Source organism: Nuphar pumila, chromosome 16 (genome assembly GCF_984573655.1).
Source record: "Nuphar pumila chromosome 16, dmNupPumi1.hap1.1, whole genome shotgun sequence".
Taxonomy (NCBI): Eukaryota; Viridiplantae; Streptophyta; class Magnoliopsida; order Nymphaeales; family Nymphaeaceae; genus Nuphar; species Nuphar pumila.
Genome location: NC_143264.1, coordinates 19,522,668 through 19,546,646, shown reverse-complemented (window position 1 = coordinate 19,546,646; position 23,979 = coordinate 19,522,668). Strand labels below are relative to the sequence as shown.

General features: G+C 37.0%; 1 protein-coding gene across 1 annotated transcript; it reads right to left on the bottom strand.

Moving 5' to 3' along the window:
• Positions 1-220: 220 nt before the first annotated feature.
• Positions 221-1,210, bottom strand: LOC149813057 (putative carboxylesterase 2). The gene has a single exon (XM_089991057.1). It carries the CDS (start codon positions 1,208-1,210, stop codon positions 221-223), a length of 990 nt encoding a protein of 329 aa, XP_089847183.1.
• Between the last annotated feature and the right edge of the window lie 22,769 nt (positions 1,211-23,979).

Sequence of the window (23,979 nt, the reverse complement as noted above, 5' to 3'; positions counted from 1 at the left end):
GCTTTGAAGCCGTTTAAGATGATTTAAAAGAAAGACTGTTTAAAAGCTACTTAATACTACACACACGCTACAATTCTTTGTACATAAAATCGACATGAGTTGTCAGGATGCAAGTTGTTTTGACATGATCTGATGCCATAGAAGAGGTAGCACAATCTATCCACTCACATGAAAGAAATGCACAAGCACACACAAAAGCTACTGCAAAGACAGAGAAGTATTAGTAGTCTTCATTTGATGTTGCTGAATAAGAATTGATGAACTCAGATATCCGGCTTAGAAGGTGATCAGCTTGAGGACAATTGGGCTGATACAGATGGTATCCATGATGCTGTCCTTCTTCAACCATGACTTCTACCTTCGCCTTCATGTGGGTCTTCGCAAACTCAGCATACGAGAATCCCCTATCCTTGAGTAAGTCAAGACCAGCCAGTGCAACCAGCATGGGAGCTGGCTTGACATGGTTTGAGAGGTCTACCCATGGATTACAAAATGGGCTGTCTGTATCAGCTCCTGGTGGCAAGCTGAGCTTCCAAAACAGGTCATACCATCTAGCCAACAGCACATATGGCTCACCTTGTTGGATGCAGTTGATCTCATATGGTGTCTTCATCTGACCCCCAAAGAAAGGTTGAACTAGAATGAACCCTCTAATGACCAACTTAGGCCTTAATTGTGCATCCATATTCTCTAACCGAACAATCACTTGGTGCACAATGTTCCCTCCAGCACTGTCGCCGGATACAAAGCACCTAGATAGATCAGCATGGCTAGAGATCCAGTCATCCCCATCCTTAGAGACCCAAATGAGTGCATCTAGGCAATCTTCATAGGCGATCGGGAGACGGTACTCCGGCGACCGTCGGTAATCGACAGAGACAACCATGGTTCTAGTTGCCTTGCATAGGCTTTGGAGGAAGTTATGGGTCTCAACATCAGATGTTGATCCTACACAAAATCCACCCCCATGGAAGTAGAACAACAAGGGGGACTTGGGCACTGGCACAACAATATTGGCCCAATTCATGTATATACGAACCTTGACCCCTGTGATTGGGTTGATTATAACATCTCTAGATACGACACCATCTCTTGGAGCTTCAGATGCTTCAACCATTGATTGAGGAACTCTATGTATTGAACCATCTGTGAACACCACAAGCACTTCTGCCTCCAATTCCACAGTCTTTGCCCCATTGGCGATGTCCATGCCTTCAGTGGTTTTTGCACCACGCACCAAGCACTATGTATACATCTTTATGGGACTTTTAACTTTGCTGGAAAGTTTTAAATGATTTTAAGTTGCTTGGTAACAATTTTTTTCTTTTTCTACCTTATCTCATGTGGATGACTTTGTGATTCAAGTGTCATATTCTGCTGTGCCTCTCCAATGACCATTCTCATATTCGCTGGCACTTTCAGCAGAATAAATTGGCAAATATTGGTCTTAGTGGTGACTATTAGCTTATAGCCTTTTGGTTAAGTGGAGATGCAGTCAAAGGCTGACAGTGAAGGACATATTATATGGCTGGCATTTTCAGCCATAGATATTGGTCTTAGTGGAGGTCAATGTTGTTAAAACCGGTTCACTAGGTGAATCGGTTTCTTAAAAAAAAAAAACAGGGAATGGAATCGTTTGTGAATTGACAACTTTTTACCATCAGATGACATGTGTCATTAAACATAAAAAATATTAAACAAATTTTTTTAACCACCTTGAAAATATTAAGAAAATCAATTGAATGGTTGCGAATCGGCCCCTTTTGAATCATCATTATGCTGATTTGATCTGAATCGACCAATTCAGGCTGATTCAGACGGATTTTAACAGCATTGGTGGAGGTTATAGGTTTGTAGCCTTTTTGCTTAACTGGAAGTACAGTAAAGGTTGACAATAAAAGACCTTGATTTTGATATTCTTGTGACTAATTAAAGAGCTTTTGATTGCCCTGGAGATTCTTAGATCTATTGATTCAAGGGTAGATTCGCTATGAGCCGTCAAGAAAATGATGGGTCTCACAATCGAGGATCACAGATCCTTAGGTTCAGATCAAAGATCTGGGGATTTGAAAATTCTAAGATTTCAGATTTCTAAAATCAGCTTGATCATCAGATATGAGTTTCAAAGCTCTTAAATGCACCCTTAAAATGTGTTTGATACCCTTGGATCTCGATATGCTTAGATCAGACTCAGAGATTTGAGGTCTGATCCCCTCAGGTTGGATCTCATATCCTACCCCCTCTCCCTTTTTGTCTCACAAAGAAAGGATCTCAGATTCTATTAGCCTTAGATCCTATATGCAGTGTTTGATAGATATTTGGATCTTGAGGATCAAAGTTCCAAGGGTGTCAAACACACTTTTTTTTTAATTTATAACCCGAAGAAATTGCACCCAGCACGAAGACCTGGTTGTGCTGGCTCAGCCTGCCATACCTACGGTCATTGTTCCAAATCTTTTTATTAAACCCAGTTAATCATGTTCAGGTTGGTCAGATATCCGACCCAAACATGTACCCTTTACACCCCCATGTTTGGGTTATGTAGGTCAAGAAAATGAGAGCCAATCCTTAACTGTATATATAATTCAAAGATGATCTAATATATATATATATATATTATTTAAAAATACATACACAACAATCGGGTCAAGATGGTTCGGATTAGATATCTGACAGAAATCATAAACCAAACCCTATCCACATATTAATTTGGTTGGTTTCAGGTTGACCCTAATAGCATTTGGCATCAACTTTTTTATGGCGATACTCGGGCATCTGGTCTCGGGTTGGGTCGGGTCGATTAGCAATAATATATAATGAGCATATTAGGAAGGTTTCTGATACCATACAAGGTCCATGAGACAGGACTTGGTTTGAGCACCTTTTATTTTATGGATCCTAAATTTACCTGGGATGTGATATTTTACATGTATTATTGAAGATAAGAGCAGGTTTGGTGGGATCAAATTATGTCAGTAGACATGGATCATGGCTGTCGGGGTATGGATCCAGATACATTGCATCTGATCAGATCAAATGCATGGGTCCTGGCCATCATAAAGAGATCCGGACCCACACTTATCCAACTTGAGCGTCGCATTGATGCGGCCCATATGCCCTGTGGTTGCTGATGACTCCAAAAGAATTGATGGCTCAGACCATAAGTCTGGACACTTTTGGTGATAAGAACTTGATGAAGCATGCTAGAGTTCAATGGACCCGCTGGGCTCCACAACGAGATGTGCTAAGCCATTAATATACGTCTCTGTTTGATATCAGTAGCCCGACTGAAGCAGTTGATGCTTCATTATGTAAGATCGTAAATGGATCCGATGCTGACCCGAAAGCCTTGAAATAGCTACAATCAATCACCGAAGGTACGGGCTACCCTTAAGATGAGATTTTATCCAGAGACGGTGAATGGAACGAGATCATGTGCTTATACAGTTGGATCGAGCCTTTAGTCCTGACATGGAATGACAGGACATCAGGACAACCCAGCCCAATATATATATATATATATAAGAGAGAGAGAGAGAGAGAGAGCAATCAGTAGCGCGGAAATGATGGACGCTCAGCGTTTTTTCCAAAAAAAAATGCTGAAACATCATAAAAAACGCTCAAAAACAGCTTTTAGCAGCGGTTCTCGACTGCTAAAAAGGGTTTTTATTAATGCCGAGCTTATCCCAGGAGGCATTAGCGATGGTTGTGACCGGCGCTAAAGGTCTCAGTGGAACTGGGGTCTAGAACCTCCACTAAAGCTCAAAAATGCGCAAAAACATGTTTTTGCGTATTTTTTAAGCCGTTTTCACGTTCTGGTTATCCATCATCGACGGTCAACGTCGTTCCACTGTAGATGCACACCTGAGGATTGGCAGCTATTAATATATATATATATAGTCTAAACCCGTAACCATTTACTTCCCTAGGTTTAGAATATGTCCATTATAATATTCTAATATTAAACTTTTGTTTTGTATGGTTATATATCTACTTTAATTTTCTTATTAATGGTCGTCCACCGCCTTATTAGTTTACAGTAAAGAATGAAATTGATAGCGACCACCTTCATTTGGCAGATGCCATCTCCAACCCAATGTTGTCAGTATCATTATCGGCCCTGAATCGTTTAGCCGATGATTCAGGTCGATGCCAGGTCGATGCCAATCCTCAAGCGAATCGTTCTGAATCCGCTAAAATTAATTAAAAAATATTATTGAAATAATATTAAAAATAGTTGATTCAGGTTTGTATCGTATTGACTTTCTACCGATAAGATACATATCGGCCGATACTGACAACATTGCTCCAACCGACTGTCAGTTTTTAATGGGAGCCTTAGTTACTTTGGTTCTCTCTCTCTCTCTTTAGTAAGGGTCTTACGGGACTCTCTCACTCTCACCAAAGGATCTTTCAATCCATCTCTCTCTTATATGTATTATGCTAAAAAAAAATAGAATTGGAAAATGACATACAACCCAAAAAAATCACCATGTATTTTTTAAAAAGTTTATAAAAAATAAGTTGTTTTTTTTATGCACCAATGCCCATATACATAAGGAAGTCTAACCAAAACAAGGTCCAAAATCTACAACCGATGATAATCGATGACATTTTTTCTTATTGGAGTTTTTCATGTCTTCCAAAATGGATTGATGAAAAAACTCTTTTACCACACATTTTTCCTCATCTATTTTTTCATCTGAACATCTTCCTCATCATCTTCTTTTTCTTTTTCTTTTTCTTTTTCTTTTTCTAGATTTGTTTCTTCTCCACCATGTTGCCAAAAGAACCCTCTTCAAATGAGAAGATCACCATTGTTCCTAGTTGTAGATCTCTACCCGATAGGGCTCAAAGCTCCATGGTGCTCCTAGTTTTTTTTTTTAAGGTTTCTAGGTGGATCTTAGGCTATGGATTCAGTTTGAATGCTTGAGTCACGAAACCATGTCCTAAATCAAATGAAATCATGTTCTTAAGAGGATCTATATTAAAAATTCTTCTTGTGAACTATGGTCTGAGATCTAAATACAAACAAGAGTCCCAACAAACACAAAAATCAAATTTTTGAAAATCAAGTTTCTTAGTTCTCCTCGAAAACTCCACAGGTCTATAAGGTTTGCTCTAAATAGGTTCTAATAGGATGAGTTTTCTTCGTACCAGACATTTGCGATATACTTGAACCAAGGTTACTGGTATTGTGAGTGAGTTCACAGTCTCCTTAGTCCACCACTGATATACCTAAGATGAATGCCTCAAGTACTAGTGGGGGGTTCGTAAACCCAAAATATAAAAATAGTTGGGGGGTTTTTGAAAAAATAATCAATAAAAGAGAGGCTCTACAATCAAAGTTTTAAGAAATAAGGATAAAGAATGGAGTGCATAGACAAAGCAAACATTGTCCCAAGCAAAATGTTTTTCTAATTTCTTGAAAGTTTGTACTTTTCTAAGAATTTCTAAGTGACATGTAATTTTTCAACAAGGTTTTCTATATTATTTTCCTGGATCGATAGCAAGAAAGCAAACAATCAATCTATATACGGTCTTTACCTAGAAAAACTGAAAGAAACAATCAAGAAAACACTATGGTTTTGTATCCAAAACAATTTTTTAACAGAAAAATGAGATTTAGATTGGATTTTTATATCTGAATACAGATCTTATCCACAAGATCTATCTAGGTTCACACATCACAGAGATCACTCAAAGACATGATGCAAGCATAGGTCTTAAGAACTGAGTGTCTGGGACCCAAAGAAAATAGGATATGATTCAAATAAGAGATGTTTTATTGAATTTTGTTTCAAGTTAGAGATCAGTAGCAGAGATTGCTAGTGATTTTTTTACCTACAAAACACTTGAATTTGAGAAAAGACAAAAAATTAAAGTCTTTTTGGACTGTATATGGCATGCCAGAAATGGACAAGCGAGCACTGAGATGCAACCCCATAATCATTCCTAAAAACAAGAGTCAAATAGGTGTTGGTGCATTTGTTTTGCCCAACACTATATATTTTCTGACCTATTTTGTTAGAAATACAAAAGAACAACAAAAAGAATATAATTAGAGGAATTCGTTAACTTTCCAATGCCTCAGTGATCATTGCAATCTGACAAACGGTTGGGGAGATACTCCTTCTAGAAGACAGACATGTCATTGGTTTTAGACTGCAGAACAGTGTTCTGATTCTCATTATGAATCCCAAAATCGATGTCTTTAGAGGGTTTTCTGTAATGCTATGAAATTTCTAACTTAAAAACTTAGAATTTTAACTCCTTTTTTTTGAAATAGCATAATGGAAATAGTTTGGGTTTTGAAAGAGTTGGACGATTTCGGTGGGTTACAAAAATGAGAAATATGTTTGAAATAGAGTTCAATTGCATAATAAAAAAAAGTTAAAACCATTTCATGCATTATAAATAAACCAAGTTATCAAAGTTTATACATCATAAAATAAAATATTCTATTAGAATGAGACAAGTAACAGTTGGTTCCAAGATCAAAACATATTTAGGGATGTTTGGATCAGGGTCCTACTGTGTATCGAGCTCTTGCATTGCATCATTCTTCATTGCATGTGCCCCATGACAACGGGGACAAACTCTTGCGAGCAAGTAAGCAAATTTAAGCATTATGCAATATGATAAGAAATCAAAATATCTATTATATTCTCCAATATGCAATTATCAATGTGATAACATGATAGAATTATGAAATGATATGTTCATAGCTTAACAACATCAATAGCATGATCACAATAATGATATGTCAATAAGAACAACATAATATCAGAAATAACAATATAATCTCAAATAAATTTGCAACTAACTATGTCAGTGTGTTAGCAAGGTTAGTATTAAGTTCCAATAGTTTTACTCCTCTGGAAACACAGAGGTAGTCATTGCGACAATGAGAGATACTATAGTGTTCATTATGCAAGGGATAAATTCGTTGTAGTCTCTACCACTCGGATATCCAACCCAAGTTGTGGCCTTTTAAGGACCGAGAGATGATCGATGCATGGGTAAATTCAGATTGCAATCTCTATCGCTACAACAACTAAGGTCTACCCTCTGTCTGGTGACCTGGACCTTCCTGACTCCGAGTTACGGAGGTTTGATGATGCCTTGCTCCTCGTTTTTTAAGTCGGTATGACATGTAGTTATAAAATCCTACATGCAACATTTGTCACTCGGTTGTACCATCCACCCTCTCTTGGTGAACTAGTTGTGAATGGGTGACATGGGCAGCTCCATCTTCATTATGGGTATGTTAGTAGTCATGCTCTCGTGTTAGACGAGGTATCAAGGCTCAATATCCTCATACTCCTGTCATGATAAGGTTTGTGCTCAACCCAAATCATGTGCCACTTCGAAAAGCACCTTGCCAGTGACAACATAAATATTAGATTAAATATGTGAGAGTTAGTACAAGTAGTGAGACTTCTTCTCACAGGGTGCAACCACCCAACTCTCAACAAAGCATTTGATATTTTTTTACAGTTAGTTTATTCTAAACACATATGAGATGTTCATCATGCCTTAATGCATCAATAATTAACATGCTAAGTTGGGTGCAACCATATTTTATTTTTCAAAGGCATCATGTATGAAAGTATGAACATCAATATCACTGGCCTATATGCAACATGTGTGACTTATGCATTTATTTGTCATATGCACTTTCTTTGTCTAACCTTTTATTTTTTTATAGGCAATACACACTATCACATGAGTGTTGTATACATCTATATGACATTTGACCTATGCATAGACAAGTATGTAATGTACTTCAAGCATAAGTTGTTAGTCTAAGTCAATGCATATTTAACACATTCACAAGCACATGTATATGTTTCTCATATGTAATTTTGTTGTATTGTTGCCTAGCTCTTGGCGTGAGCTTCATAGAGTTTTGGTTGCTTCTTGCATACACATATCCTTGTGAACTCTTTTGAAGTCATGTTTGGCAAAGGTCTATGTATAGACATGTCTAGGTCTTCCCAAGGCAACGATATTCGTGACTTGCATAATGATTAAAACTATGTCAATTCAGGTATTAGATGTGAACATCTTTGTAGCATCATCCCTTTGAGCATATTACCCTTAAAGTGTGTGGGTTTTGTATTGAACCGTTTCTAAAGATTTGCATAAGACTCAAATTTTGAAAGGAATTCCTTTGGTAGAATATTTTTGACATTTCTTCAAGGTGTGGTTGAGAGTTTGGAATTTGAGTATTTATTTTATAAGAAATCATCTTCCATCAAATTTCAAGTTTTATTCTTCTTGGAGAGAGACATAATTCATCTGAATATTTCAAATCTATTACCAATGAGTAAATTCAATTTTTTTTCAAAGATCTAATTATTGTTGAATCCAAATAATCTGAATTGCTTTATATCTTTGAGTGAATTCGAATTTCAAAAATCTAAATGTTGTTGAGAACTAATCTGAATTGCTTTATATCATAGAGTGAATCCAAATTTCAAAAATCTAAACATTGTTGAATCAAAGTCATTCAAATTGCTTCATATCTTAGGGTGAATCCGAATTTCAAAAAATCTAAATGATGTTGAATCAAATTTATCCAAATTACTTCATATCTTAAAGTGAATCCAATTTTGAAGAAATCTAATTGTCATTAAAAAATCATCAGAATTTCTTGAATGAATCCAATTTCTAAAAATCTATTTTTCAAATCATCCAACTTACTTTAGACATATTCTCGTAGATTAATCATGCTTGTATGGATTTCTAAAAATTTTCTTTCTCCTAATTGCCTTTTGTTACTTTATACAAACTTTGAAAAATTCTATAAGAATCTAATTTTTTTCATATTCATATTGACTTTAAGTATGTATTTCATAATAACACCTTCACACTTATTTCTAGAAAATTGTCCAATTTAGGGAGAAGCATGACTCTTCTTAGGTAGACTTGAAATCAAAATTTGTGATATGCCTTATGTTTTAGAAAGTAAGAGTTCTATAACATCAATGAAATTTTTTGTGATAATGAACTATCATTAAAATTTCTAATTGCTTTTATCAAATAATGAATATAGAAAAATTGTGTGACTTAAGAAAAAGATACATAGAATAGCAAAATTTTCAAATCCCTTTGCCATATCTACATGTGTTATGAAGACACATGTCTATATAGGTGAGGAGAGAAAGAAATTAGGAGAGAGAAGAAAATTGAAAATTTATCAAGATGCATAAATAATAAATCTACTTACCATGACTTGGGAACTTAAGCTTGAGCTTCTCTTTGCTTTGGATCTTTCAAAGCACCAAGAGGGTAGAAAAGAGTTTCTAAGGAAGAGCCCTTGACTACTCTCTAGTGAAGAAAGAAGAAACTCCAAAAATGTGAAAGAGAGAGAAGGAAGAGATGAACTCTTGGATGCTTAAAACTCACAAATTGATGGGGTATTTATAGGGAGAAGGTAATGATTACTTTTTCAATGAATGACTAAGATCAATTACAAGGAATAAAAGGTTGATATTAAATCATCTCAATTCTCAAAAAATGTCTCCCAAGCATAACCCTTGACCCTCATAGCTCATGTTGAATTTTCCTAATACGGAAACCTATTCAATCTAGATATTTTAGCCTTCATATTTTTTTTATTCTATCTATGAAATATTTGGAGATTCACATGAGATTTAGTGTATCTTTCTTGGATTTTATGAAATATTTAGAGATTCTTATTGGATTTAAGAAATCCAATATCTCATCATTAGGGAAAATCCCCCCCCCCCTCTAGTGTACTTGCATTTGGTTTGATTCAAATTGGTAATTACTACTTAGTTGTACTTTCTAATTACTTTAACTTTTCATAATTTCATTTGGTTAGACTCCAACTATACTTATTATTTAGTTGTCTTTTCTATTTACTTAACTAATTATTATTTTATCATTTCTTAGATATTCTATTTGACAACCTCAATTTATGCCAATTCTATATTGGACATTATTTTTCTCAAAATTGCATATTGAGTCTCTAATTTTCAAAAATTCTATTTCAAGGCTATACTTTTCAAAATTCATTTACAAGGTTATATTTTTCTAAAATTCAATTACAAGGCTATATTTTTTCAAAATTCATTTACAAGGTTATATTTTTTAAAAAATTATTTATAAGGCTATATTTTTCTAAAATTTATTTACAAGGTTATATTTTTCTAAAATTTATTTACAAGGTTATATTTTTCCAAAATTCATTTACAAGGCTATATTTTTCTAAAATTTATTTACAAGGCCATATTTTTTCAAAATTAATTTACAAGGCTATATTTTTCTAAAATTCATTCATAAGGCTATATTTTTTTAAAATTCATTTACAAGGTTATATTTTTCCAAAATTTATTTATAAGGCTTATATTTTCCAAAATTCATTTAGAAGGCTATATTTTCCAAAATTCACTCTATCTATATATAGAAATAGAAATAGATCTCTCTCTATATAGAGAGAGAAAAAAAAAACCTACCAAATAAGTCTAGACTATCCAATCATTTTATGATCGAACGGTAGAGATTAATCTTATATATAAAAAGTAAAAACATGTTGCCCTAACCTCTCTGTCAATCAATTTATATCTCTCTCTGCCTCTTCTTCTTCCTCTTCGCCTTATTTGCATCGCTACCGACACTTCGTTCCTGAAAGTTGATCTCTCAAGGCTCAAATCAGATACCAAGGGTGTAACGCCCCAGATTTCCAAAACAAAGCTAAGTTAAAATTTTCATGAATTTCTTTTTTCTTTTTTCTTTGCAGCGGAACTTACAAAAGCTTTTAGCAGCGGAATCAGACGATAAAGAGTCGTCAGTTTTAGAAAACTCCAAGCACGTTGCAGGTATGTGGCCAAGCAACTCATTGACCACCAAAGTGTTTCATTTTATCGAAAACCACATGTTTATTACAACATCACTGCTTGGGAAAGCAGTATAGGTTCAATAAAAGGAAGCAGTACAACTCTGTCTAGAGAAACCCTGGAACTCGATGTCGCCTTGCTTCGCATACCGCAACGCAGGTCCAACGCACAGGGTCGACCCCCTGCCGGAAACGCAGGTGGTTTAACCCCTGCGTTTCCAGCAGGGGTTAAACCCCCTGCCGTAAAGGCAGGGGGTTTAACCCTCTGCCGTGCTGGAAACGCAGGGGTTTAACCCTTGTGTTTCCGGCATGGGGGGTCGACCCCCTGCGTTTCCAGCAGGGGGTTCACCCCATGCCGGAACAGGCAGGGGGTTAACCCCATGACGGAACAGGCAGGGGGTTAACCCCTTGCGTTTCCGGCAGGGGGTCGACCCCCCTGCCTTTTCGGCAGGTCGACCCCGGCAGGGGGTCGACTCACTGGCGGAAAGGCTGGGGGTCAGTTAACCCCCTATGTTCCGTAAGGGGGTCGACCCTCTATCGGAACAGCAGGGGAGTCGACCCCTTGTCGGAACAGTTTCCTTTTTTTGTGGCGATTTTTTTTTAAAACTGCATTTTTTTGTGCAGATTTTTCAACGGAACAAACTCGTGCTCAGCCACCTGTGGTAAGTAAATGACAAAAATAATGCAAATCGGGTAAATAGCCATGGTGAGTAAGTGATGCAAGCGTATCACATGTTATTTAATTTATTAGATGTAACACTTTATTGTTCACACACTCACTTAGTTGTTGATATTTAGGGTTGCTTTGTTGGAGTTCGAAGATCATGCTGAGCATGATTTTAATGTTTGAATATGGAAGTGTTCTTATTTTTTGAGTACGGAGTCCATGCTAAGCATGGTAGTAGTTAGTGAGATATTGAAGTGTGTTTGCTGCAGGTAGATGTTTGCCATTTGTTTGATATGAATGATTACGATATATTGCAATGTTTGATGTAATTGTATCGATGCTTGCATGTAATTACTTTCAATTTGATTTTGACTTCCATGTGAAATTTTATAATAAAAGCATGCTTGAAATGATTGTATCGTATCATTAATAGTTTGCACATGAAAATATTAAGTTATCAATGCATGCATCAAAATTCTTGTTATTGTTTGACATAGTATATTGCATGATAAATTTGATATTTTCTTCATCGTAGCATTCTGATTGTTTTTTTTTAATTCGTTAGGATACTATTCGTAACATCATACGACAGAATGACTGCAAACCGTGAATGGATGTATCGTAGGATAGTGGACAATGAGTTATCGCATGAATATATGGATGGTGTTGACAGTTTTATTAAATTTGCAATGGCAAGTGTTAGTACAGTGGATCCTACAGGTCAGATTAGGTGTCCCTGCAAGATTTGTAAGAATAATCGATTTGTAGAACCTCATAGCGTTAGACATCACCTATACAGGAAGGGTTTTGTGAGTGATTATCAGAACTGGATGTTTCATGGAGAAGAATTTAGAAACGATTTTGATGCACGGGTGAATGTGGTGCACAATAATCCATATACGGATTTGATATTTGATGCCGCAGGAACAAAACTGGGTTCTGCTATGCGTTCTAGTGATGTAAGAACTGCCGTAGATGAAGAATCACCAAACGATGCAGCTAGTAGATTTTATGATTTACTTAGAGATGCTGATGAACCACTTTGGAACGGTTGTGAGAGTCACACTATCTTGTCTGCAGTTCTTCAACTAATGAATTTGAAGTCCGAGTATAATTTGAGTCAATCATGTTTTGACCGTTTGTGCATGATTGTGAAGAGTATGTTGCCCAAAGATGAGAAATTGTCACAAAATTTCTATCGTGCGAAAGTTATGGTCAACGCTCTAGGTATGGGTTACAAAAAGATTGATGCTTGTCCAAATCACTGCATATTGTATTTCAAGGATCAGGAAAACGATATATCATGCCCGTCATGTGGGCATCCTCGGTTCAAGCCAAAGACAAGAGGCAATGGTAGCACGAGATCAAAAGAAGTTTCATACAAGTCGCTCCGCTACTTTCCTATCACTCTTAGATTGCAGCGATTGTATATGTCTTCAAGGACAGCTAAACACATGAGATGGCATGCAAATAAAGTTTGACACGATGAAAACAAGATCACGCATCCTGTTGACGCTGAAGCTTGGAAGCACTTTGATCGTACTCATCAGAACTTCGCAATGGAAGTGCGAAATGTTAGACTCGGTCTATGTACAGATGGATTTAATCCATTTGGGGGTAGATCAACTCCATACTCATGTTGGCCAGTATTTGTAACTCCATACAACCTTCCACCAAGCTTGTGTATGAAACGTCTAAATCTTTTCTTGTCTCTGTTGATCCCTGGTCCAACCTCACCTGGCCAAAATCTTGATGTATATCTAAAGCCATTGATTGATGAACTAAAAGTACTGTGGGATGACGGTGTTACCACGTATGATGCCCACAAAAAACAAAATTTCAACATGAAGGCCGTTGTTCTATGGACAATCAGTGACTTCCCTGCATATGGTATGTTATCTGGTTGGAGCACACATGGGAGGTTGGCTTGTCCGTACTGCATGGAGGATTCCAAAGCTTTTAGATTGAGGCATGGAAGGAAGCCTTGCTGGTTTGAGTGTCATCGTCGATTTCTACCCAGCGATCATCCGTTCCGACGTCAAAAGAATGCATTTAAAGCAGGCACAACTGAAACGGAAGGTTCATCCTCAAGATTGTCCGGCATAGAGATTCTAAGAAGATTGTGATACTTTCCAGATGTATTAACAGATGCCCGCAGTCCTACACCCTTCCGTGGATTTGGGAAGGATCATAATTGGACAAAAAAATCTATTTTTTGGGAACTACCGTATTGGCCGACCCTATTGACACGACATAATTTGGATGTGATGCATGTAGAGAAAAATGTGTTTGATAATGTGTTCAATACAGTAATGAATATTAAAGGAAAAACAAAGGATAATCCGAAGGCCCGTATGGATTTAAAATTAATATGTAAAAGACCAGAATTGGAACTCAAAGAGTATAATGGCAAAGTACTGAAACCAAAGGCGAAGTACGTGCTCAGACCTGATCAAATAAAACATGTATGTCAATGGTTGAGACAACTGAGATTTCCAGATGGATATGTCTCTAACATTGCTCGGGCTGTGAAGATTGACGATGGACAGTTATATGGGTTGAAGAGCCATGATTGTCATATCTTTATGCAACGATTGATACCCCTAGCATTCCATGATATGTTAGACAAACCTATATGGGGGGTATTGTCTGAGTTGAGCGGATTTTTCAGAACATTGTGCGCATCGGAGGTCGTTGTATCAGATGTAAAGAATCTCGAGGACTCTGTCATCACCACTATTTGTCTGCTAGAAAAGATATTTCCGCCAGCATTTTTCGATGTTATGGAACATTTGATCATACATCTGCCATATGAACTAAGGGTTGGTGGCCCTGTGCAATATCGATGGATGTACCAATTTAAAAGGTATATGTTTTTTTATATTTGTCTCTTTAATGACATATATTTAAAATTTGAAATGTATATTATTGTCAGATGCATGTTCGACCTAAAAAAAAAGGTTCATAATAAAGCCAGAGTAGAAGGCTCTATTTGTGAGGCGTACACTTTAGAAGAGATTTCAAATTTCTCATCTATATACTTCGAACCTCATATTCCAACATGTTACACATGCCCGCCCCGTAACGATGATGGAGAACAAGTAACTGTAGCTGACAAGCTGTCGATATGTCAACCACTTGGGCATGCATTTGGTAGTTGCCGATCAAGGCTATTGACAGATCGAGAGCAAGATGCAGCACACATCTATATTCTTTTTAATTGCTCAGCGATCGACCCATACATCGAGTAAGTATATGTATATGCAACTCAATTATAAATCCTTTTATGTTTTATATGTGGATACATGGCTCGGTAATATAAGTATTTGTGGTTTGCAGACGATTTGATCTGGAGTTGCAAAGCGAAGTTTCACATCTTACTGCTGCAGAAGTACAAAAAGAACGTGAAACTAAGTTTGTGGAGTGGTTGAAACAGTTGGTAAAGAAGCTAACATAAATTTTGTACTTATAAACAACACTAAGTTACTTAATTGATCGTGATCACAATCATTGTTTATGTCTGTGCGTAGGTTTGCCATGGTGATGTTAAAGATCAAGGAATATGTGATTTAGAAAATGGTCCGACCAAAGTTGTGCAATGCTACAACGGGTATATCGTAAATGGTTATCGATTCCATACAAAAGACTACGGTATAAACAAATCAACGATAAATAGTGGCATGTGTGTCAAGGGTAGCAGCTACGGTGAAAATGAACATGATTACTACGGTGTTATAGAGGAAATAATGGAGTTGACTTACTTAGGCATGAATAACAGGGTTACGATATTCAAGTGTCATTGGTTTGATCCAACTGCAACAAGACTCGACAAAGCTTCAGGCATTGTGGAGGTGAATCATAAATCCAGGTTTGGAACATATGAACCATTCATATTAGCCTCGCAAGCTCAACAAGTTTATTATACTTCATATCCGAGTATAAAAAAGTCAGATAGAAATGAATGGTGGGCAGTTTGCAAGGTGAAATCCAAACTATACCCCGAGTATGATCAGTTACAGCAAGATGAGTTAGCTGAAGACAGTGATTACTATCAATCAGATGATGTCTATGACTTCGCTTATGGTCACGATGTTGCGCATGATATGCATGTCATATCTTCATTGGCCGATGAAACATTCATAGAGGAATGTGATCCAAATGATGTACCAGGTGGATGGGCAAACAATGAAGAAGAAGAAGAAGAAGAAGAAGAAGAAAGTCAAACTAGTGATGAAGAAGAATTCTCAAGCTAGTGAGCAAAATCTTATACTACAAACCTCTATTTAAATGCATTGTAATACTTGATGTGAGTTGTATTGCAATACTTGGTGTGAATGATTAAAAATTTTATTTAAATGTATTGTAATACTTGATACGAATGATTTGAATGCATTGTAATACTTGATGTGAATGATTTCAATTATCTGAATGTATTATAATTTATGCAACGAATGATTTGAATTAGTGCAATACTTGATGTGAATGATTTGAATTATTTGAATGCATTGCAATGCTTGATGTGAATGACTTGAATGCATTATAATACTTGATGTGAGTTGTATTGCAATACTTGGTGTGAATGATTAAAATTTTTATTTGAATGTATTGTAATACTTGATACGAATGATTTGAATGCATTGTAATACTTGATGTGAATGATTTCAATTATCTGGATGTATTATAATTTATGCAACGAATGATTTGAATTAGTGCAATACTTGATGTGAATGATTTGAATTATTTGAATGCATTGCAATGCTTGATGTGAATGACTTGAATGCATTGTAATACTTGATGTCAGTTGTATTGCAATACTTGGTGTGAATGATTAAAATTTTTATTTGAATGTATTGTAATACTTGATACGAATGATTCGAATGCATTGTAATACTTGATGTGAATGATTTCAATTATCTGAATGTATTATAATTTATGCAACGAATGATTTGAATTAGTGCAATACTTGATGTGAATGATTTGAATTATTTGAATGCATTGCAATGCTTGATGTGAATGACTTGAATGCATTGTAATACTTGATGTGAGTTGTATTGCAATACTTGGTGTGAATGATTAAAATTTTTATTTGAATGTATTGTAATACTTGATACGAATGATTCGAATGCATTGTAATACTTGATGTGAATGATTTCAATTATCTGAATGTATTATAATTTATGCAACGAATGATTTGAATTAGTGCAATACTTGATGTGAATGATTTGAATTATTTGAATGCATTGCAATGCTTGATGTGAATGACTTGAATGCATTGTAATACTTGATGTGAATTATTTGAATGTATTGTATGGCATATGTTATTTGTTAGAATATGGTTCATGGAGGTTATAGTGGTCGCTCATTCAGTAGTAGCCAGGCTCAGCCTTCATCTTCACGGACTCTTGTGATCGGTATATCATATAACTAATTGGATGCTTGATTAGTTCAAATGCGCATTCTAAGAATTTCTAATGTATTTTTTTACAGATGATGTTGCGCCTGTACACGACCCACCTACACCAGTTGATCACACAAGTCAACAGCCAACACAGGAAACAGGGTCTTCTCAGGCTGGCAAAAGAAGACTCATTCGAATAGTGTATATCGATAATCGACCGTAAGTATTTTGTTTTCAATTATTGCATATCTTTTAAATATTTTATATTGATATTTACTGTGTAACAATTCATGTGCAGCACGAGGTTTGAGCCACAAGAAGTAGTACGGGAGATTAGGAATTCACTTCTTCAACATCTACCAGGACCAGTTGCTCAATGGAAAGAGTACCCAAAGGAGGTGTTAGACAGATTGTGGTCCTCATTCATGGTATACAGTTGTTCCTCATAGTTAATGTGTTTCATATTTAATTTATTTAAGCAATGTCTACTAACTTTCTGAAAATATTTGTAGGCTTTGAATCGCTTCGCAACTACGGTGGAAGAAAATGATGCAAGGAAGGTGTGGCAGAAGGTGGCTGTCAATCGATTTGTAGACTATGAAGACTGCAGCAAAAAAAGCATCTGGCGTAGTAGATGATCCATTATTGTGGAAGGGCCATGGTCCTATTACTATCAGGAGAGATTACTGGGATGAAATGTGCGATAAGTGGGCGGGAGATGTATTTAGAAATCGCTCTGCGAAGGCTGCACAAAATCGATCGAAGATGCCTGAAGCCCATCTACACACAGGTGGATCTAAGACATTTGGGAGCCACCTAAAGAAAATGGTAACTCATCAATATATAATATTAATTTTATAAGTATTGTTGCAAACTTGTGTACTAAATCTTTTGTCATTTAACTTCGCAGGAAGCAGAAAAAGGAGGCAGTGTACCATATAAGGATGTGTTTGTAGAAACACATAAACGGAAGACCATGGGAGTCTTCGTATCAGAGAAGGCGAGAACGACAACGGTATGTATTAATTCTATTAATAATCATTGCAATATATATGCAAGTTATCATAATGTTATCATTAATTATTAATGAATACTTTAAACATTATTTTGTAGGAGGCATATGAGCAACAGATGGTAGAGCGATATGGCGATGACGCTACTCAGCATCCATCATTTGATCCTACAGCATGGGTGACTGCAGCAGGTGAACCCAAAAAAGGTCGCGTGTTCGGGTTTGGGAGTAATATGAACACTTCACCAGTTATTGGTTCTTCCAGTTACGGCTCACCGACTTCTTGCGCCGACATAAGCTCCAAGCAGCCGACTATTCTTTCCGGTGATGATGTACGCCAGATCGTTAATGAATCACTGAATAACTACTTCCAATACACCGTCGCCCCCTTTCTCCGAAATGAGATCAAGGCCGCTGTTCAGGATAGGGGATCTTCGATTCCAGGTCCCTCTCAGGTATAATCACATATTCAGTTTTTTGTCTGCCTTAGAACACATATGAGCATAATCGAATCACATATATAACTTTTTGCCTGCCTAAGAACACATATGAGCATGTCATAATCACATATTCAGTTTTTTGACTGCCTTAGAGCACATATGAACATGCTATAATAACATATAGAGTTTTTTTATTGCATTAGAGCACATATGAGCATGCTATAATCACATATAAAGTTTTTTTGCCTGCCTAAAAACACATATGAGCATGATAGAATCACATATAAAGTTTTTTTGACTGCATTAGAACACATATGAGCATGCTATAATCACATATTCAGTTTTTTGACTGCCTAAGAACACATATGAGCATATTATAATCACATATTCAGTTTTTTGACTGCCTTAGCACACATATGAGCATGCTATAATAACATATAGAGTTTTTTTACTGCCTTAGAACACATATGAACATGCTATATATCATTTATGATAGAATCACATATAAATTTTTTTGCTTTGCCTGCCTTAGAGCACATATGAGCATGCTATAATCACATATTCAATTTTTTGACTGCCTTAGCACACATACGAGCATGATCGAATCACATATATAGTTTTTTGCCTGCCTTAAAGCACATCTGAGCATGGTGGAATCACATATAGAGTTTTTCTAGATGCCTTAGAACACATATGAACATGCTATAATCACATACTCAATTTTTTGACTGCCTTAGCACACATATGAGCATGATAGAATCACACATATATATATATATATATATATATATATATATATATATATATATATATATATATATATAACTTTTTGTCTGCCTTAGAGCACATATGAGCATGATAGAATCACATATAGAGTTTTTTTATTGCCTTAGATCACACATGAGCACATGATAGAATCACATATAGTGTGTAATTTATTTCATTATATTTTGTTTATCAATACTGACTGTTCTTTTCTTGTGTAGGCTGCTAGCGATAATCAGCGTAGTGGAGCTGAAGGGACAAATAAAGACAATGAACAAGAAGATGCACAAAATCTTGGCGATGATTAGAGGACTGTGTTGAAGAAATTCTATTTTTTTTATGTTTCCTAATTGTAATTGTTGAATTGTAAATAATTAAACTTTTTAATTTTAAGGTGGAACGATTAATTGTTGTAGATTCTTGTTATATGAAATTTTTTGTGTGGTTTGTTTTTTATTTACAGGAAATATAAATTGTACAGGAAATAGAAATTGTACAGTTTTCGGTATTTAATTTTCAAATAATTTTTTTTTAATTTTTTTTCGTGTTTGCGACGGATTAGCGACGGAACCATTCGTCGCTATTCATATTAATCTAGCGACGGCATAGCGATGGAAGTAAATCCGTCGCCAAGCCGTGGTCGCCATTTAGTACCGGCGGATTGGCGACGGAATATAGCGCTCGTTATTCCGTCGCAATTAGCGACGGACCTGGCGACAGAATAATTCTGTCACCAGTTAGCGTCGAAATATTCGCGACGTAAGCATACTGTCGCCTCGTCGCTAATCCGTCGCTAACATGGTTAGCGACGGATTAGCGACGGAATGTGGTCGTCGCTAATCTACTGCTTTGTTGTAGTGTGAAAAGTTCATGATATTTATCTCGCATATCCGATTCGGCCTCCCAAGTGCAATCATTGATTCCATGATGTTGCCACCTCACTTTAACAAGTGGAATGACCTTCATCCTTAACACTTGCTTTCGGCGGTCCATGATCTCTACTGGCCTTTCTTCCACCGTCATATCTTCTCGAATGTCAATATCTTCATGTTGAATGACGTGAGAAGGATCATGAATGTACTTTTTAAGCATTGACACGTGAAATACATCATGTATTTGCGCGTATTGCGGTGGCAATGCTATACAGTAGGCAGTCTCTCCGATTCGACTCAAAACTTCGAAGGGACCAATGAATCTGGGGTTGAGTTTCCCCTTCTTTTCAAAATGAAACACACTTTTGGTTGGAGAGACCTTGATAAAAACCTTATCTCCAACCGCAAAAGTGAGCTCCCTACGCTGTTGATCTGCGTAGCTCTTCTGTCGGCTCTGAGCTATCAGTAGCTTCTTTCTGATCATGTATATCTGCTCTGTGTAGTGCTGCAACACAATGGGCGAGTCCAAGGTTCGCTCACCCACTTCACCCCAATGGATCGGTGATCGACAGGGTCGCCCGTACAAGGCTTCATACGGTGTCATCCCAATGCTAGCGTGGTGGCTATTATTATAAGCAAATTCAGCCAACGCTAGGTGAGAATCCCAATCACCTTTCCATTCCAGCATACAGGCTCTTAGCATATCCTCAAGAGTCTGTATGGTTCGTTCTGATTGCCCATCTGTTTGGGGATGAAATGTTGTACTGAACTTGAGTTTCGTCCGCAGGGCTTTCTGAAGTTGCTGCCTGAAGTGAGAGGTGAACTTCGGGTCACGATTAGATATGATTGAGATCGGCACTCCATGGAGTTTAACGAATTCCCGAATGTAAATTTCTGTCAATCGTTCTGTTAAATACTGAGTGTTGATTGGCAGAAAGTGAGCAGACTTGGTGAGTCTGTCCACAATCACCCATATTGAATCGTGTTGTCTCTTGGATCGAGACAATTCAACGATGAAATCCATCGTAATGCCTTCCCATTTCCATTCCAGAATCTCGATCCGTTGCATCTTTCCACCAGGTCGTTGATGCTCGATTTTGACTTGCTGGCAGATCAAACACTTTGAGACAAATGTAGCCACATCATGTTTCATACCCCTCCACCAGTACTTTCTTTGTAAGTCCCGAAACATTTTTGTACCTCCAGGGTGGATACTGTACTTGCTACTATGAGCCTCCTGGAGTACTTCATTTCTCAGCTCAGGGTTATTTAGAACCCAAATCCTTTCTTCCATCCATATTCCTCCATCTTCTCTCAAATGGAAGAAAGTATCATCTTTTTCATCATGAGCTTTTAGCTCCGAGTACTGGGAGTCCTTGAACTGTTCGACTACAATTCGATCGAGGAACTTAATGTGGATCGTCAATCATGACAGTTGGATCTTTCCTGGATCAGCCAGGAATGGCTTCCAGTTGATGAAATCCTCCATCAGCTTCCATTGTCCGGTGAGGCTGGCCAGAGTGCCAACAGTCTTGCGACTAAGGGCATCTGCTACGATATTCGCCTTTCCAGGATGATAGGAAAGCGTGAATTCATAGTATTTGAAGAATTTCAGCCATCATCGTTGCCGCATATTGAGTTCTTTTTTAGAAAAGAGGTATTTTAGGCTTTTATGGTCCGACATGACCTCAAATTTCTCTCTATACAGGTAGTGTCGCCAGATTTTAAGTGCGAACACTACCGCGGCAAGCTCAAGATCGTGGGTTGGATAATTTTTCTCATGGACTCTTAACTGTCGTGATGCATAGGCGATTACTTTGCCGTGCTGCATCAACACACAACACAGACCCGTTCCTGAGGCATCGATATAAGCCATGAAGCCTCCCTGACCAGAAGGTAAGGTAAGGATAGGGGTAGTGGTAAGCCTCTGTTTGAGAACCTCAAAGCACTCCTTACATTGGTTAGTCCATTCGAACTTCACCCCCTTTTTCAGTAATTTCGTCATGGGTATTGCGATTCGGGAAAAGTCTTATATGAACTTACGGTAATATCCGGCAAGTCCAAGGAAGCTATGGACCTCAGTGATATTTTCTGGCTGCTTCCAGTCCATCACAGCTTCCACCTTCGCAGGATCTACTGCGATTCCATCTTTCGAGATCACATGGCCAAGGAACATCACTTTGTCTAGCCAGAATTCACATTTTTAAAACTTGGCATAGAGCTGGTTATCTTGAAGGGTTTTCAAGACAATTCTCAAGTGCTCCTCGTGTTGTTCCTTCTCAGAATATACGAGAATGTCATCGATTAAGACAATGACAAAGCTATCCAAATATGGTCTGAATATCTGGTTCATTAAATCCATAAAGGCAGCAGGCGCATTAGTGAGTCCGAAGGGCATTACTACGAACTCATAATGGCCATATCTCGTTCTGAAGGCAGTCTTAGGTATATCCTCTTCCTTAACTCTGAGCTGATGGTATCTGGACCTGAGGTCGATCTTGGAGAATACTCTGGCAGTTCTTAGTTGATCGAATAAGTCCTCAATCTGAGGCAACGGGTACTTATTTTTAACGGTTGCCTGGTTAAGCATCCGACAATCGATACATAACCGAAGGGATCCATCCTTCTTCTTCACAAACAGCACCGGGGCTCCCCACGGTGATACACTCGGACGGATGAACCCTTGTTTCATCAGTTCTTCCAACTGACATTTCAGCTCACTGAGTTCGGCAGGCGTCATTCGATACAGGGCTTTGGATATCAACGTTGTTCCAGGTAAGGATTGAATTCCAAATTCAACCTCACGAAGTGGCGGAAGTTCTGATAATTCCTCAAGAAACACATCGGGAAACTCCCGCACCACTTCCAAACTCTCAAGGGGCTGTTCATTGGATTTTTCCACCGAGAGACTCAACAGGAAGGCCACACAACCCTTTCTAAGGTATTTTTGTATCTTAAGTGCTGATATGAGCCTTTTTTGTGGAACTGGTTTGGATAGCCGATATTTCATTTTAGGCAATCCGGGTTGAGATAGAATCACTCTGCCCTCGCGGCAGAGAATCTTGGCATTATTCTGAGCCAACCAATTCATTTCCAGAATGACATCGTACTATACCATATCGATCAGGATGGCATTAGTAGGTGATGTCTTCTTTTAAATTGTTGTAATTTTGAAAAGATTTTTAAATGTAAAACATGTGAAAACCAGACATCAAATAATAAAAACCGGTTCTCACTAGTGGATGAGACCGGGTCGAACTCAGGGAACGGAAATATATCGTATTCAAGCACACAATTCTAAACTATTCTTTATTGCTGAATTATTGAAATGTAAAATGTTTAAGAAAAGTAAAAACAACTAGCTATTACAACAAATGAATACCCTTCGCAGAGGGCGTAAAGTGCAATATTTACAAACCCAATTAAAATTCTAATTCTAAACTGAACAGTAAAAATCTTCTATCTTCGTACTTCGTGTCACGTAATCGCTTCAACTCCACTCCTTCGTTATCCTGCACAAATTTAATGAACACGAGCAGTACCAAAGATAGAAATAGAAATCTATATTGAATTAGCTAATTCTTAAAAACACTGAAGGATATGAACAAAAGACTTCAATGACAATTAAAACTACACTAAATAACACAATTAACTAAATTTCAATTTACTCAAACTAAACTTTATGAAATCTAATTATTTCACTTAATGAATCAATGAAGACAATTAACACTTTGTTAACAAGCTATGCACTTACACTATTGAAAAATACAATACTAAAACATTTGAAAACATTGAAATCAAGAATTGTAAACATCAAGGAATGACTAATGAAAAACAAACTGGAAACTTTACAGATATAGCAAAAGAAACAAATTTGTAAAAGATATTGATTGAAGCAAAACAAGAAAAATCCTTGATTAAAAAAAAACAGCAAATCAACCTACCTATGTTATCTAGA